At 32.0% G+C, this 17,491-nt stretch overlaps 2 protein-coding genes across 5 annotated transcripts; one reads left to right on the top strand and one right to left on the bottom strand.

Annotated features, from left to right (window-relative positions):
- The first annotated feature begins 1,058 nt into the window (after positions 1 to 1,058).
- LOC122309765 (actin-depolymerizing factor 7-like) lies at positions 1,059 to 2,949 on the top strand. 2 transcript variants are annotated; one of them, XM_043123414.1, is made up of 3 exons: positions 1,059 to 1,509; positions 2,170 to 2,435; positions 2,621 to 2,949. In XM_043123414.1, the coding sequence occupies exons 1-3, from the start codon at positions 1,459 to 1,461 to the stop codon at positions 2,769 to 2,771; spliced, it is 468 nt and encodes a 155-aa protein (XP_042979348.1). In that variant the 5' UTR covers positions 1,059 to 1,458; the 3' UTR covers positions 2,772 to 2,949. The 2 variants fall into 2 exon arrangements, with proteins under 2 accessions (XP_042979348.1, XP_042979356.1); XM_043123422.1 differs by having other exon boundaries at positions 1,065 to 1,430.
- Positions 2,950 to 8,634: 5,685 nt separating this feature from the next.
- Positions 8,635 to 12,583, bottom strand: LOC122309750 (O-glucosyltransferase rumi homolog). Of its 3 annotated transcripts, none has more exons than XM_043123386.1 (6): positions 12,143 to 12,583; positions 10,733 to 11,301; positions 10,201 to 10,414; positions 9,668 to 9,732; positions 9,312 to 9,522; positions 8,635 to 9,186 (listed from the first exon to the last, which is right to left on the bottom strand). In XM_043123386.1, exons 1-6 carry the CDS (start codon positions 12,323 to 12,325, stop codon positions 8,929 to 8,931), a joined length of 1,500 nt encoding a protein of 499 aa, XP_042979320.1. In that variant the 5' UTR covers positions 12,326 to 12,583; the 3' UTR covers positions 8,635 to 8,928. The 3 variants fall into 3 exon arrangements, with proteins under 3 accessions (XP_042979320.1, XP_042979329.1, XP_042979336.1); XM_043123395.1 differs by having other exon boundaries at positions 10,222 to 10,414; positions 12,143 to 12,581; XM_043123402.1 differs by having other exon boundaries at positions 12,139 to 12,287.
- Between the last annotated feature and the right edge of the window lie 4,908 nt (positions 12,584 to 17,491).

Genomic DNA, 17,491 nt, shown 5'->3' with positions numbered 1-17,491 from the left:
ATTTATTATTTAAAAATTAATTTCTTTTTGTGTACATCCCATATTTATTTTTTTAAAAATTAATTGTATAGCGCTTGTGCACTCACGACTATAAATATTATTTATAATTAAAATAGCATATCCATTTGTAGTTAAAGCTTAAGAAAATTTAAATTTAATTGCTTCTTAAAAAGACATAAAAAAAAGGGTTAATATATTACCAAATTAAGTCCAAGTCTTCTCAAAATTAATATAATTCAGTATGGTAGGTTCGAATGGAAGCTGACTCAGAACACACTTTTATTTTTCTATATTCATAAAATCCACCAAAGTTTCCTTTTCATGCCATCATTGTGTCCTAAAGTTACATACCCCAAAATGTTTTAAATAGCATTATTGCATGGTTAGCTAGGAATATTATAATTAATAGCATTATCTGTTTATAATAAGGCTGATCCATAGCCATGGATCAAGATTTTGGTATTATGAGCTACAAGTCCAAATCAAAACCAAAGCTTGAATTAAAAATTACAAATAAATAGGAAAACAAAAAGAAACAAACAAACAAACAAAATGGAAATTAAAAGCTATTTTCATTTTGTGGCATTTGTTTTGTAGTGGAAATTGCTTTCAAATGTCATTTCCCTCGACCACAATCAAAAGGTGTGAAAAAAAAAATTAATAATAATAATAATAAAAAGATAAATACTTTAGACACAAATAGATTATATACAAGTAATCTCACAAAGTTTTATGTGATTCGTCATATTATAAAATTATTTTTATTGTAAAGTAGATCTAACGAATCATATGAAATTACATCAGTTTATAAAATTATTTATATGTAATCTCTTTGTGATTAAAAAATAAAAAATAAATAAATTTTTGTTTGTCACCAATCCTAACTGATTCTAACTACCAAATTAACCTAGATAGCTATAACAATGGAACAGAATTGCGAAGTATATGGGAAGCCAAGGTTTGAGAGATCTTAAAAATGGAGAAAAACATGGTCAAAATTCCAACAACCCTATAAATCCAAAATTGGGAAGAATCGAAATTCACCCACAACGTGGCAGCATTTAATGCAAAGTTTGTAGCGGAATGAATTGTTCAATCCCAAAAAAGAAAAGCTAAACAAAGATTATATGCATGCAATGCCAACTCTTAATTCAATCTCTCATCATTCATCCTGATCGCCATGCATCCACCTCTATTTTAATTATAATCCTCCTGAAAATAGCCACCCATTTCTCATGACCCTATCAAGTAATCCAGGGGGATCTTCTTCTCTTTCTTCTTCTTCTTTTCGTTGATCCAGATCCATTACTGTTACTCGGTTCCTCATCTATCGACTGCTTTCTGCTTAGTTTTCTTTAATTTTTCTCATTCCCTAATTGGGTACTACTCATCCATCATCGGAGATTGAAGATCATATAACAACGTACATGGTATGTTCTCAAACCTCTTTAGCCAAACATGTTCCTTCATACGACAAAGCTCGCTTGGTGCATCATGCGGTGGTTGGAGGTTTGAATTATCTGCTAATCTGCATGTATTCTTTTGTCACATGTACAGTAGAAATAAGGGTACTTATGATATCATACGTATGCCAATGAGGTGCGCGCGCGCGCACACATATATTGCATTGATATGTTCCTCGTATATCCTTTTTTTTCTCCATAATAACGAACAAAGGACGAATGATTAGCCTTCGGCGGATCTTAGTTCAATGAGAACTAGCTCATGAGTTGATTTACAAGTCTTGTACAGCTAAAGTTTTGGAGTTATTGATCTACATATTACTTGATATTAAACATGATCATGAAATGGATTCATGCGTATCTTCTGTTTGATATTTTTTTTTAATAATGTTACATATAGTTATGGAGTGTGCAAACGCCACACAATCACTTTAAAAAAGAGTGAGATTTATAATTAAAAAAGTTAATTTTTTTTATGTGGATCTCGTATTAATTCACTTTTTTCAAAGCAACTATACGGCGCTTACATAAGTACGATTGCAAATATCATTTCTTATTTTTTTTCTCCTCTTTTTTACTCTTCTTTGCATTTATAATAATGAGGTTATTAAATGTGTTGTCGTTCATTCTCGTGGAGATAGAGATCAATTTATCCATTCCTTTTGATCTTATTCCCTGCAATATTATGTATATTAATAATTGATAGGCAAATGCATCATCTGGAATGGCTGTACATGATGATTGCAAGCTCAAGTTCTTGGAGCTAAAAGCAAAGAGGAACTATCGATTCATTGTGTTTAAGATTGAAGAGAAGATCCAACAAGTGATTGTAGAGAAGCTTGGGAATCCTGATGAAACCTATGATGATTTTGCTGCCTCCATGCCCGAAAATGAGTGTCGTTATGCTGTCTTTGATTTTGATTTCACTACCAACGAGAATTGCCAGAAAAGCAAGATTTTCTTCATTTCATGGTAATATAACTACGTTAATTAATTTATAAATGTGTACAATATGCATGCACGAGAGCTAGCTTTTGATTAACAGAAAATTTATCTTGCAAATCAAATTATATCATGTAAGCAATACCGCTATACACACACAAGAGTTTTCCTTACGAATATTTGTTTTCTTACCTCCTCATATATCATGTACATAGGGCACCTGACACATCCAGGGTGAGGAGTAAGATGCTTTATGCAAGCTCGAAGGACAGATTCAGGAGAGAATTGGATGGGGTTCAAGTGGAGTTGCAAGCAACAGATCCAAGCGAGATGAGCTTTGATATCATTAAGGGGCGAGCTCTCTAAATCATCTTTATAGTATTAATTCACTGTTATCTTCAAAACAAAGCCTGATTGTTCTGATCTATTATTGTTCGAGTACTTGTACTGGAGATCATCTATACCTCTTTTCCGGTGACTTTTTCTTTTTTTTTGTTTGGATCATTGTTTGGGTTGAATCTGAAAACTACGATATTTCATGTTATACATTGCTTTGCTGGAGTACTGGCTTATGCAGGGGATTTCTTAAATGGATACCATCTTTGAAATTTTCTCTGATTTTCTTTGAAATTTTATAGAAAGCTCATACTCAAAGCGTTTAATGAAAAAAATCTAAAGAAAAAACAATAAACTGTCAAGAACAAAATTAATACAAGATCATAATCAAAGATAACCGAAGAAAACAATGAAGATTTCTCATAAAGCTAAAAGCAAATGTGGGCCGTGAACAAAAGTTCATATAATATTTATGGACTAAATGGCCTTATTTAATTAATAACAAGCCCAAGAACTATTTTCAAAGCTCAAAAATACTTATAGGATGAATTGGACTTATTTTAGACTCAAGACCAAGGTTATTAGAATTTATTGATTACTGACTTATGAAATTATACCCAAGTCTTAAAATTTAGTTGGACGCTTGAAATGGCCCAGTCCATTTGTTAGAGTCCATGTATATGTATTTGTGTGACGGGCCAATTCAAGAACGACATCAAAAGCCCAAATCCAGTTGCAAAGAAACCTAAGGGGCTGGTAGGTAGCATTAATCATGTACGTAACATAGGTGTGAAGGTTGGTGGGAGTTCCTCCAAGCCCTCAAGCACCCTATGCACCTCCAGACCACAGGCACCCAAAGCCACTGGGCAGCACACGTCCGGGAACCACCAAGCATCACGGTGGCACCATGCAGCTCGTCCACGCAACACGACCAAAATGGTAGATCGTGCACGTCCCGCCAAAAGCTATACTCAATCGTACACTTTGTTTTCACACCACAAAACAGTGCAATGTCTCAGCCCTTGCCTCGCTGCAAACCACAAACTAATCCATCCGTAAAACACGGTGTCTCGTCCCTCTGAGATCACCTTCGTTGCAGCCCAGACCACACGGGTCGTCCATCCGAAGCCGAACACCTCTGTCGCACAGCCCCATACACGCTCGGCAACATTTTGGTATAACTATCAAGCCCTAACTTACTGGGCCTCCACAATAAAGGGCTCTTAAATGGGGCCGAACCGGCCCGAAAAACATCATTTCGAACCAATCCAGAAATTGCAGGCTTCCGAATGGATAGTTCCCGAACCGTATATGTTACCGAATTTCCGTTTTGCATATTATTTCGAAATAACAAAAGGGTTTTCCGATTCCAATTTTTCAAGTTAGATAGTGAAGTAATCTGATATATTTTGTGAATAATAAAAAAAAAAAAAAAAAAAATAAGTAATAGTGAATAATAATAAAAAATAATAATAATAAATAACAGTAGATTTTTTCAGAATGCTCGATCGCCCAAATCAAGCCTTAATCGCTGTAGCTTTTCTCTCTTTCATATGCTGCGATGCCTGTCTGCGTCTCCGGCCAGTCTCCAATGTCTGCCTGCCTCTCCGGCAATCCCATCTGCCACTGCAAAATCTTTTAAACGGTACTTCTTCTATTTATATACATTTCTTAACTCTGTCTTCTCTTCGAATTAACTAACAAAATGTTATGTCTCTTGAGATATGGGTACCGATTAGCTCTCAATAATTAATTTTTTTCTTTTTACCTTAATAATAAACAAATTCTTTCTAAAGTATTATAATTTTTTATTTTAAAAAAATATTTAAAAATAAAAAATAAAAAAAAAAAAAAGAAAAAAGAAAAAATTGTTCTACCTCGTACCGAGCTCTGCTACATTCTGTCGGTGGATACATTTTCTGGAAGAGTACCAGCAGTGATCGATCTAATCACTTCACTTAAAGAATGGCTTCCGTTAGCACGTTGGTTGATGTGATGGCTCTATTATTGCACGGTAGTGGATTTTGTCATAAAGGAGCCCACCGAAATTTTAGCTAATACGCAATTGTTTTTGAGTGCTGTTATCAATGGATATTAATTTATATATTAATATTAATTTTTTTATATTTAAAATTTAAATTAATATTATTTTTAATAAAATTTATTTTTTAATCTATTATAATAAATTAATACATATATTAATACATAAATATATTTATAATTAGATTTATTTTTATTTTTTAATATTTTTTCTTTTATTAAATTTATTAAAAGCTTTTAAAAAATAAATAAAAATTATAAATTTACTAAAAAAATATTTATTTAATTATTAAATAAAAAAAGGGTGGCAGTCACCGCCATATAAATATTTTCAAAGACTCTTTATAAATATAAAATTTTATATATCATGTTACTATTTTATTTATATTTTATTAAATAAAGTATAATATATTTATTATTATTAAATAATTATTTATTATATATTTATTTAATCATTAAATAATAATAAATATCTCATATTATATATAACAAAATATAAATATTATTTTATAAATATATATATATTGTCAAATCGGTGGCCACCATTATTTCATAACTTGTCAAATTTGCATACCCAGCAAGTAACCTCTGTAAATAAATAACTTCAGCGAGCAACATGCGAAGGAAACTATTCATGGCTGTAAATATTTTAAATTAATTTCTCTTTGCTCAAAATTACTGATTTTCCCCATTTGTTCCAAAGTTCCCTATTTTGGTATGAGAACCTCTCTACTGTGTTGGCTGGGATGACTCCAATCGGTCTATATATAAGCATATAACTTCAATCGGTTTGTATATCCTTGTAGACGTGCAAGAACCCCATAGTATTTATTTTAAGAATATTTTTATTATATAATCTCTATTTTTTATTTTTTGAATTAATTTATATTTTGATTTAGCTTATCAAATTTGATTAATTTAAAATATGATATAATTATATGACATTATATATGAGGAAATATTGCAAATGTAAAAAGATATAAGGATATTATTGATAATTAGAGAACATATTTGAAATTAATTAAAAATATTAATATGTATAATATTTAAATAATATAAAAAATAAATAAATTAATGGATGATATATTTTAAAATAGAAAAAATATATTTTAATAATATAGTTTAAAGAATAAGATGAAGAAAGGAAAAACCTTTAAATTAGATTTGGTGTAAAAGTGGATTTTACACCTTCCAATAAGAGGGAAACATATCCTATTTCTATTGTTCTTACCATAGAATCAACTACAACTAGGGCTGCAACCCGACTTGGCTAGTCGGGTTTGGATCTGATCTGACCCGGTACAATGAACAATAGCACACCAACCCGAACTAACTCAAACCGGACCATTTGGGTTAGATCGGATCTTAAAAGCCACCAAATCCATGAAACCATCTTTGTCTCTCCCCACTCCTATTTTCTTTCCTTAACAATTTTTCTTCCAATTTCTCCCACTAAAGAAGACCAAGACAAATAGGTAGCAGAGGAAATAGAGCAAAAATACCCTCACACAATTAACAAAAATAGAGACTAAAAACCAGTAGCAGAAAATGAGGGAGGTGAAAATGGACTGTTAAGGACCTGGGTCTGGATATCGGGAGTATTGACATTTGGCTTTGATTGGTTTAATTTCACCATAATTCTTCCCAAGAGAAACCATTTTTGAATCATTCAATTCACTTGGGAAAAAAGGCAAATGTGATTAAAACCCAAACAAAAGAAATTACGAACCTTGTTTTTCATGATACGCTGTAATGCCGATAATAAAAATTAGAGTTAAAAAAACACAAAGTTTGAGAGTTACTAAAAATCATCAAGAACAAGGGAGATCAATGGAAAAAACTGCCTACACTCACTTTGCCCTACACTCAATGGGTATGGTAAGCCCTTTCTCGTCTCTAAGATTGTTTCTCTCTCCTACTTGAACAACCCATGGAACTTAAGTTGCAGGCCTTTTCCGAGTGGCCGCCTACCATCTTTCCCTTTTCTCTCTTTCCCGATTCTAGATCTTGCTCTCTCTTAAAGAAGATTATTGATAAGAAAAACAAGACAGAGACCCACCAATTTTCTAGTTGGTGGAGTCAAAGTCCCTCCTATCTACGTACGAGATCCACTAGCACCATGACTACGGACTTGGAGTTGGAATTGAAACAGATGAGGACTGAAGTTGACTTGGATTTGGGAGAACTGAAGTTGAGGTAGGAAATAATTAGGTTGGTTTAAAATTAAACTTCAAACTTGTCATTTTACCGGGTTAGGGAATAGATTGTTTAATAACTCGGCATATGCCAGGTTGGGTTGGTCCGAGCAACTCGGGTCACTCGGATTGGCGGGCCATATGCACAAGCCTAACTACAACATATAAAAGTCACTTTTATCATCTTCATTTCTACCATAGACCCATTAGTCGCTCAAAATCCCTTTTTACATCTTTCTTCTTATGGTAGCCCGTAGACCCATGAGTCCCTCAAAGCCATCTTTCTTCTTACCATAGTTTTTCCAATTCATTAAGGGAAATGATATTCCCACATAGGATTATTATCGACAAAACCCACCGATTGTTTCTTTTTTCTTTTTACTTAATGGTTAAGGTTGTGTATTTTAAAGAGTTTGTGAGTTTTTTTTTTTTTTTTAAATTTTTAAGAGGTTTAAAAAATATTTGAAAAAGAAAAAAAAATTTACACATTCAGTAAGAAATTTCGGTGACTTTCATCTGTAGGTGTATATTGACCACCCTAAACCGCCTATATATTGAACATGCATCAAGTTGACAAGAGATAAGCATGTTTTGTGGATCGAAAACCCGAGTTGCTTACTTTATGAAGGGGCAATGCCGCCTATCTAGCCCTTCGCAAGTCATCAAAACATGCAAAGTCAAATGGGCAGACCCAATTAGTAATTCCGAACCCAGGTTTCATGAATTGGCCTGCATGCACCTTTTAGGATCAATTGATCAAATCCAATAAGATCATTTATTTCCTCCCTCGATCTCTCAGAAATAAGCATCACTCATGTTAGTGAAATGCATCAACTTTTGAGCTGTTTGGATCACTCTTGAATGCATGTGCGGTACTTCAATTACTTATAGATCAGCTAGGCCGACCCTATATTCACGTACATGAATTATCAACTACAGGCAAATTTAAATAGGGAAATTGTCCCCTAATGATAGTTTTCATAAATTTACGTACGAATCTAGCTAACACTGTACATGATTGACACTAGTTGCCCAAACTTATTAAATGTCTTAGCCGGACTCGTTCTCCAGTGCAACTTTTTGTAACATCGGTCATGACCAAAGTTAGTTGTCCTTTTTAATTTTTTTGAGAACCTATATGGATGCCTATTAGCCAGCTCATGCTTTCTGAATCGTTGAAGCATAATCAATTAGATGCTTTTTTTAGAATACAAATTTTCTTTCATCTCGATTTTCATATTGAAAAATTAAAAATAATATATACCAAAAAAAAATATGAAATTATGCAAGTCGGACCAATTAATTAAGTTTATACGAGTTCAAATCATTTTATAAACAAACTCGAGATGAGTTTACAATATGAGTTGAGCTTGATTTATTTATTTATTTTTTATGAACAGCTTTGTCCATCATTGACAACCCTAATTAGAGCAATTTCTCTAGCTATATTAGATAATCTAGCTAGTCAGCTTACAACCAAGCATGTGGTTTGGTGATGTGCATGGTTTGGTTTGGTGGTTTGGTAATAATTATGATTCATCATCTTTTTAATTATTATCCTTTTACTGTCTCTTTACGTGGTATTAATTTATTGGTAGATAATAAGTAAAAATATAAAAAATCATTTTATAATCCTACAATGCCACATGAACAGGTGATGATGGAAAAGGATCTAGTTAAAATGATAACGAGAAACGTTCTAGATCTCCTAATACAGTAGCCAGCTTGGTCGTGCATGGTCACAATGCACAAATATTTTCCTGCTCGAACTTCCCGTCTTTAGATTTTCTTCAAAATCTAGAGTCTCAAGAATATAAAAAACAAATACAAACAAAAAGGCCCGTTATTGTCAGTACTATTGTCGGCCACATGATCGATCTCCACTCCCGGCCATTATTGTCTCTTTATAATTTTGTATGGATCATAAGAATAGTTTCAAGAGTTGAATAATCTTAACTAGGAATCGTGCAAGGAAGTGTAGTCTTAGGGGACGTCACCATGGAGTCCACCATGAATTTTCTCCATAAACCATCCCCTGGACATGCCAATGTTGTTTCCGAACATATCTCAACTGCTCCTGGAGGAATTGTCGGTTGATATTTGAAGAGCTTTCCGTATTCACTTAGCAAGTGAAACATGTAATCGTACACGAATTCCATTTTCAAATCCTCTTGAATGAATTTGCTTGCCGTTTCTGCAATAGCTTGTGCCTGGGTGAAGTTGAAGAACACAACTTTATAAGCATATAACGTTTAAAGGAAATGCATCTCCCAAATAGTTTTGAAGGAAATAAAACCGAACATATCGTTAGGGTTTGTGAGAGAGGTTTACATACCTTGTCAGTGTGGTTATTGCCCCAGTCGACGGCAGACTTAATATCAGTGCACATATGTGAGGTTCTAATGGGCCAGTAGTGTGTCTTTGAAACCAAGCTTCTTGTGAAAAAGTCATAGTAATTGGGGTCAACTAGCAAGGTCATGGAATTGCATGCCAATATGTATTTCTCACTCACCGACCATGACCGTCCTTCTATGTATATTTTATATCTTCACTTGTAATATATGCATACAACATAGCAGAAAGTCTCATCAATAAGATCGATCACTTGCATTGCATGGAAGTCAAACTCTCAAAGGAAAATATTGGAAGAAGATGAAGAAGAAAGAAGTTGCCGGTCGAAGAGAAAATTACCTGTGGGTGCATTGATCTTCTAGATTGGAGTGCTGGAATCCTTCTCGACGTTCCACACCCCAGTCCTGAACAAAAAGAAAGAGCCAAAAGTTTGTTTACAAACTCTCTGATCTGATTCTTTATTAACTTGGTAAAGCGTATATGTGATTCTATTTTCATCATATTGCAATATGATGAAAATTGGTACTTGCATTATCAATAATTTAGTTGGGCATCTGAGAAAATGTTCAAAATGAAGAATTTGTAAACAAAGAACAAAGAAGTCGTATGTTTAAGGACAAAACTGAGTTGAGTTTAATTTTAAACTGAATCTCACGTTTAAATACTAAATTCTCAAATCACTAAACTCATCTCAATTTAAAATCTTTTTATACGTAAGATCCATATTTTTTTTTAGCTTCCTATAAATATATCTAAACTTTTTTTAACACTCAACTGCATATACCTTGTCTCAGTGTGCTCCATAAAATCTATTCCATCATCTCAATTCATTATTATTCAACTAAATATCCAAACCGGAAAAGTGAAAATACCAATAGATATGAGATTTTTACTTCTTTATAGAGGCGAGCATTCCATTCTTGTTTCTCAGAGAGATTGCATCTCATAAGTTCTCCTCTTCTTGCAGACACATAAGGGTTTCCTCTCCAATAAGCATAGGGTTCTCTATCCTTCCACTTGGTCTTGTTGTTGCTTTCTTTTAAGGCCTCCAGCATAATCCTCCATGGCTTTATATTCACCTCAAGCCTAGAACCACCACAAACCCGGAAAAAAAGAGTCAATTGAATATAATTTTTGATATATATAAAACAGCAATGAAATTTAGAAAAATATAGTTACAAGCATAATTGTACACTAATCTGTGCACCAATATGATGTGATTGGTCAAAAAGTAGATTTTATTAAAAATAGTATTAATTTAAATTTTAAGTATGAATAAATTAGTATTAGTACACAAATTAATGTGCGATTGTATTTGTATGTAGCAAAACTCATGAAATTTTAGGCTTTTTACATCCCCGACCCTACCCACAAGACTCCAGACTAAAGATCAGGAGGCTTTACCAACCCCAGAAGGACCAATCAGGGAATACGATGTCGTATGATTTGTCATCTCCACAATAATGAAACACTGGCGGCAGATGCTTGACGTTACTATGTTCTCTCTTTAAGATTGCCGGCAGGTCTTCACAGCAGAACATCAGGTCCAAGTCCGGTACTTTCCCAGGGTACAACCTCAGAAGCTGCACAATCCCCCATATCGTAAAAACATCCCTAGTTTCGAACGCATTTTGGTATCTCTCAACATACACCTTTCCCTTCACAATCACCACCCTAAAATGTGCAAAATCTCTTGCTCTGTCCACCATGTCCCTCGTGATTCCCGTCATCTTCCACGGCCGAAGATCTTTTTGAATCCACCGAGTATACTGGGGACATGTCACTGCAGACGATTTGTCGGTCCGAGATGTCACGCTCTGGTTGAATTTTGGGCATGTTATTGCTGGGTCTCTTTTGGAGCAATTGAATGGGAAGTCGATTTTGATAGTGGGCCTTGGAGGAGTACGCGGTGGTGGTGGTGGAAGAGGAGGAGGAGGAGAGGCCTTGAAGAAGTAATTACCTGCTATATCATACTGACATGTACATAGGAAAGCAGCCATTAGAATGGTGAATGTAATGGATAGATCGACTTTAAACTCACGTGCTTGAATCAGTTTATTTGTATTTCTCACAGTATTGTAGTTTTGATGATACCCATGAAAGAAACCAATTCATCGTTTTTCCAATTTTCAATCCAGAAATATGTATATATATATATTTATATTTATATATATTAGGTGCTTTTGGTAAAGTGACTCGGTTTCCACCAAGAAAAGGGAACCCCACGTTCAAGTCGCACTTTTACTCCATGAAAATGAAACAAGTGCAGGAAGCAATCATTTCTGAAAGAAGGTTGCTGGTAATTAAAGAGGAGGGAAAATCATTCTTTAGCTGTGGATTTTTTTTTTTTTAGAGCAATACAAACTCTCAAAAGCACAAGTTAATTGGAAGTAGAACATATAGAGAGGACAAAAACATGTTGCTGTTCATAAGAAAGCAGACGCCCACAGTATATCTATAATTTATATATATGATCTCAACAGAATTATATATCAGTAAAAGACAAAAATAGAACAGTTTGAAGACCCAGTCATCAATTCCCATTTCAGTCCAAAAATGAATGAAAAAGCCAGTCTTTGAAAGAAGATCATCAATAATTGTTTGGAAGAGACTGAAAACCAGAGTGAATAATTGGGAGATATGAATTTCATGCAAGATATTCCAACTTAAAAGCAGAAGTGTTCATATATATACATATACACACACACACCATCACAAGCTAATTTATTAATTATTAGCAGAAATATTGATATAGACAAAAGAAAGAAAAAGAAAGATGGAGGAAAGAAATAAAAAGGGCAATAAGAGACTTGCAACATCATTCCAATAGATGAAGATGCTGATGCAGAGGCTGACAAAGAAGAAGGCGGAAACGGTGGCAAGAACCCATCTTTTTCCAGGAGAGGCAGCAGAGAAAGGACCAGTACAACAGAAGCCGGCTCCTCCACTTCCTCCTCGGGAGCAAAAAGAGCGAACTGAATCAAGATAATCTCCCATCGAGTATTGAAAACCACATACCTTTACTAATTCTTCTTATCTTCTTGATCGACAAGAAGATTATTATTGTATAACTACATATGTAGAAAGACTAGAACTTTGCGCTTGCCCATGGGACGGAGGAAAACTAATTGCTTTCCGTTAATGCTAGCTGGACTTTAAAAGTCAACCTCGACGTACATGAGATGCGAACAAGGATCGAATGTGTAAGTATTTCTTCTTGCTAGAAAATTCTCTCTGTGTTTATTTCTTTTTTCCCTACGGCCAGTTTGCATTAATCCAACAAAAAGTCAATTTCTACCGTTAGGCATTGAGTACGCGTCCTCTTTCTTTTTTTTTTTTTAGGACCTACAATTTTATATAACGTATCTTAAATATATATAAAATAAAAATAATATGTGTAGTTTTAGAGTGTGAAATCACATATCTTATATATTTATATAAAAAAAAATGATATTTTTTACATTACTCATATATTTAACATTAATGTAAAATAACTTCGATGATGTAAAAATATATATTATTATATTTTTCCAAGTTCTCTCAGTATTAATATTTTTATCCCCAGTCAGTCCGCCCCATTTTCAGTACCACTAAAACCATTTAGGCCAATCGATTGAGTGGTTGAACACTTTGAACATGACTTTCAAGTGTTTGACGTTGATGGATACCTAATTATGATCTTATTAATTCGGATTATGAATTTTTTATGAACATTGTTGACTATTCAGCCACGTATTGGTCCTGCCAAAACTGGGTCCTCATTATTAATAAATTATATGTGACTTATTTTATTTAAACTTAATTTTATTGGTTAGAGGTCATGAAAATACCATATTAATTACGTACACTTATCCCTAGTATCTCTCTGATCACTAGCTAACAAAAAATGGCAATTTAATGTTTCTTATTGTTTTGACTTTGCCAATATTTATTTTTCCATGTTTCCACATGTTTTCTCGACCAATTACTTTCCTCGAGCAGGTCCTGTAAGGAGGACGGATCACAAGGAGGAGACAAAGTGCACGGGATTGAATCACTTGGAGACTTCACCATGGATTCCGCCATGAATTTATCCCAGGTACCATTTGCTGGGGAAGCCATTATCTCTGAGCAAAGCTCGATCCACTGCTCCCGGAGGTATGGACGATGGACGATGGTGCGAATTTCAAAAGCTTAGCATATTCATTTAATAAATGAAACATGTAGTCGTACACGTTGTCCATCTTCAGATCCTCTTGTATGAATTTGCTTGCTGCCTTCCCAATGGATTGAGCCTGCAAATTAGTTCACAATTAAAACAAAAACAAAAACAAAACAGATTTTTATTCTATAAATTTATATTTATATCAATTTTTGAATTTATAAATCTTATTTTAATTTAGTGTATTCATGATGGATGTCAAATCAAGACAATTCTATGTGTTATATGATGTGACATGTATATGGTATTGGCAAATTATGGAGAAAAGAATCATGGTGAATTGAACTAATTCCCATGCATGTACCAATACTATGATTGGTGACAAAAGAATCGGTAAAGTATAATGGCCAACGCATGCTGTCCGTTAATCAATCAATAGGATAATCTTGTTTGCCTTTAGATGCAAACGGTAAATATATATTAAGGATTAATATAAAAATATACACACCCATTTGATCAATTGAAAAAACTAATCCATTCTTCTCGAGAGTAGTTCCGAAGGCAATGTGATAAATATGAAAACAATTAATTTCTTCAATTATTATTTTTTTAATTGTTTATTTCAAATATTCTCTTTCTCGATAAAGAGACAAACACAAAATGTGAATTTTATTTTATTTAATATTAAAATTTTTGGGATATATAAACAACAATAAATATTGAATATTATTAAATCTATATCTTTTATATATATATATTTATATATATCTTTTTAGCTGCTTAACAACTGTTTATCATGAGAAAAAAAGGTTCGGATCTCTCCATTCTTGCACGTGGCCATCAGAAGAGATGGGGAGAAATCTATACAGCTTAATAATGTAAATATTATGAGTTTTGCATGTAGGTGTCAAATTATGTTAACGGATCGTATTCATGTCATGTTAAAATATGTATGTTATACTATATAATTTAATTTTAACTTAATTCGTTAAACTTATCGTGTCAAAATTTAAAATCTTAATACAACTCATTAACATAACATGTCGTGTTGTATTAACTCATTTTGACATATTAGTAAATATTATGAAATAAGTTAACACGGCACAATACGATTCGTTTAAAACTGTTTATGTAAATGGGTTGAATATGTCCAAAATTTACCCGTTTAACTTGATTAAATTTAACATAATTTTATATAAATTTTAAAATCACCATATTTATAAAAATTATAAAGCTAATTACACATACAAAATTACAATCTAAATAATAAAAATATTGAAATTGAAATTCTAACAATTTACTGTTAGGTATAAGGGTATAATTGTAACTTTAACTTTCTTAACATATCATAACGAGTTAAAATGGGTTGACTCATTATCAACCCGTTAACCAATCGTGTCAAAACGTATTAACCCAAACTCAGTAAGACTAAATCTTAATTCGCTATTATCGTATCGTGTTCGTGTTCATATTGAGTTAACGAGTCATGTAACATATTGTCATCTTTAGATACAAGTAAGTTTTTGTATCCATTCGCGTATCGATAATTTTTTTATTTAAAAAAATATATAAAATTTTTTTGAGAGAATAAAAAATCTTCTATTTTATAAAAATTATTTTCGTCTTCAATTTGTATTGTTTCGTTAAATATATATTTTACATATTAATATCAGTGTGTAAATTAGTATACAAACTTTGCTTGCAACAAAATTTTCTCAAATATTATTTCTTCTATTTCTTACGCGCATGAAAACAAATATCACATTTTCACAAGCTCATCATCAAGTATTTCATGCTATGATACAAAAACAGTACCTAAACCAGCTTTGGTAGTACTAAACCACTCCAAAAGTCAAAAGTAAAAATAATTTTTAAAACGAAAATATACTATATGACGTCTAAATTTGTCTCTTTAATTTGACCATTAAGTCACTATAATATATTTGATTTTTAGTAACGGTTATAAAATTATGACAGTCTCAAAACTATCACTAAAAAATATTTTCAATGACAATTTTTGAAAATTATCATTAAAGATAAATGATATATATTTTTTTTTTTTTACGTTTAAACGGAAATGAAAATTAGGTTCGAACGTTATATTTATGTTCAAACATTAAGACCACTTACGTGTGAACGTGAAATAGTTTGGCGCCAACATTCGAACGTTAGTAATCAACGTTTGAATGTTAGTTATAACTTTAAGTTAAATATGACTCTAATTTAAAAATTATTTGATTTTTAGAGTGCATAATTTGTGAATAAGTCTAAAAATTGTAATATATATTTATTTATGTTTATATATATAAATATATAACAATATATTTATATTTATATATATTTGAAGTATAGTGATTTAGTATTATAGTTAAAAAATCTAATATAAAAGAAGATTGAGAATTGAAATTAAAAAAATAATATATATATTAAATAATATTGTTCTTTACATATATTAAAAGAAAAATACAAAATATGATAAAATTTTATAAACAACACACACATAAACATGTTGATCACGAAATTCGTATTCTGTATCTCCTCAGTCAAGAATTCTACCTTCTCATTGAGGATATTTACGTGATGGGATATCTCGATGACAGACTCCTTTATAGTCATGATCTGTCAATTAATATGTGCAGTCAGTTGTGAGATCACTGTATACACCCAAGTAAGCTGTGCATCTCCCGCATATGTACTTGTAAGCTACTAACTACTAGTCCAACAAGAAGTCAATTTCTACCATTAGGCATTGTACGCATCTTTTTTTGACCTACAATTTTATATAACTATCTTGGATAGAAATATAAAATAAAAATAATATTTATAATTTTAGAGTGCAAAATCACATATTTTATGTATTTATAAAAAAATAATATTTATAATTTTAAAACTTGTACACTCTAATATTATATCTAACATTATTTTTATGAGTTCTGCTATAAATAGTCATTTTTACGTATTCTATTGATGTGATTGATCAAATCAGTTATTTTAAATTCAAAAAATTGATGCTGTCAATCATATCAGTGTAATACATAAAAAATACGTAAAAGTGATTGGATATAGAGTTTTTGTATTTATGGTTGATTTTATTTTTCATTCATGTGAAATATATATTTATTTTTTTCAAATTCTTTCATGACTAAAAAACCAGTTGGGCCAATCAAATGTGCGGTTGAAAACATGAACAAGACTTTCGTGTCTTTGACGTGGATGGACACATATTTTTTTGTATTTTTTTTAATAGAAATAGATTTTATTTCATTAAATGAACTAAAGTTATAATTATGACTTATTAATAAAAAAATTTAAATTATAATTCAAACTACGCATATATTATAGGGCATCCTTATATATATAGTGATAGATGTTGTCTTAACTTTTTAATAACTCTTTCCTAACAAAAAAAAAAATACTCTGTATAAACAAAATTAAATAGTCCCCTCCATCCTTTCATAGAGGCGGGACAGCGCTGCTAGGACACCTAATTAATATCTTATTGATTAGGATAATGCATTTTCTATGATCATTTATGTTGACTATTCAGCCATGTATAGGTCCTGCCAAACTGGGTTCTCATTATTAATGCATTATATGTGACTTATTTTATTTAAACTTAACTTTATTGGAAAGAGATCAAAAGCATTAACGAAAGCTTAAATTTTTAATTTTACGTACACTTATCCCTACTATCTTATCTGATCACTCGCTAACAAAAAAATCACAAATAATTTGTGCCAACCACATCTGTATATATATATATATTTATATATATATATAGATGTGATTGGCCTAATTTGTGCCAACCATAAAAAATGACAAATAATCTTATCCCTGGTATCTTATCTGATCACGACCAAAAGGTTTCAGGCAGCTTTTCCAATGATCGAGACGCCGAACATGTTATTACTACTCTGTTTGGAAAACGAGAAAATAAGATTTGAAATCTTTTTGAATATTAATGTTTAATGCAAAAGAACAATACTTCTTTAATGATCAGTACTGCATGCGCATTGCGCACA

Source organism: Carya illinoinensis, chromosome 1, assembly GCF_018687715.1.
Source record: "Carya illinoinensis cultivar Pawnee chromosome 1, C.illinoinensisPawnee_v1, whole genome shotgun sequence".
Lineage (NCBI taxonomy): Eukaryota > Viridiplantae > Streptophyta > Magnoliopsida > Fagales > Juglandaceae > Carya > Carya illinoinensis.
This window is presented reverse-complemented; position numbering and strand designations above follow the sequence as displayed.

Bases quoted from the DNA above. Each gene is read 5' to 3' on its own strand.
- LOC122309765 (XM_043123414.1), top strand. From the start codon at position 1,459: ATGTTCCTTCATACGACAAAGCTCGCTTGGTGCATCATGCGGTGGTTG. The intron at 1,510-2,169 runs GTTTGAATTATC...AATAATTGATAG, and splicing joins GCATCATGCGGTGGTTGGAG to GCAAATGCATCATCTGGAAT. The intron at 2,436-2,620 runs GTAATATAACTA...TCATGTACATAG, and splicing joins AAGATTTTCTTCATTTCATG to GGCACCTGACACATCCAGGG.
- LOC122309750 (XM_043123386.1), bottom strand. From the start codon at position 12,325: ATGGGAGATTATCTTGATTCAGTTCGCTCTTTTTGCTCCCGAGGAGGA. The intron at 10,415-10,732 runs GTAAAGCCTCCT...TGGTGGTTCTAG, and splicing joins GATTGGTCCTTCTGGGGTTG to GCTTGAGGTGAATATAAAGC. The intron at 9,733-10,200 runs GTATTTTCACTT...CTTTTTGTTCAG, and splicing joins TAAAAATCTCATATCTATTG to GACTGGGGTGTGGAACGTCG.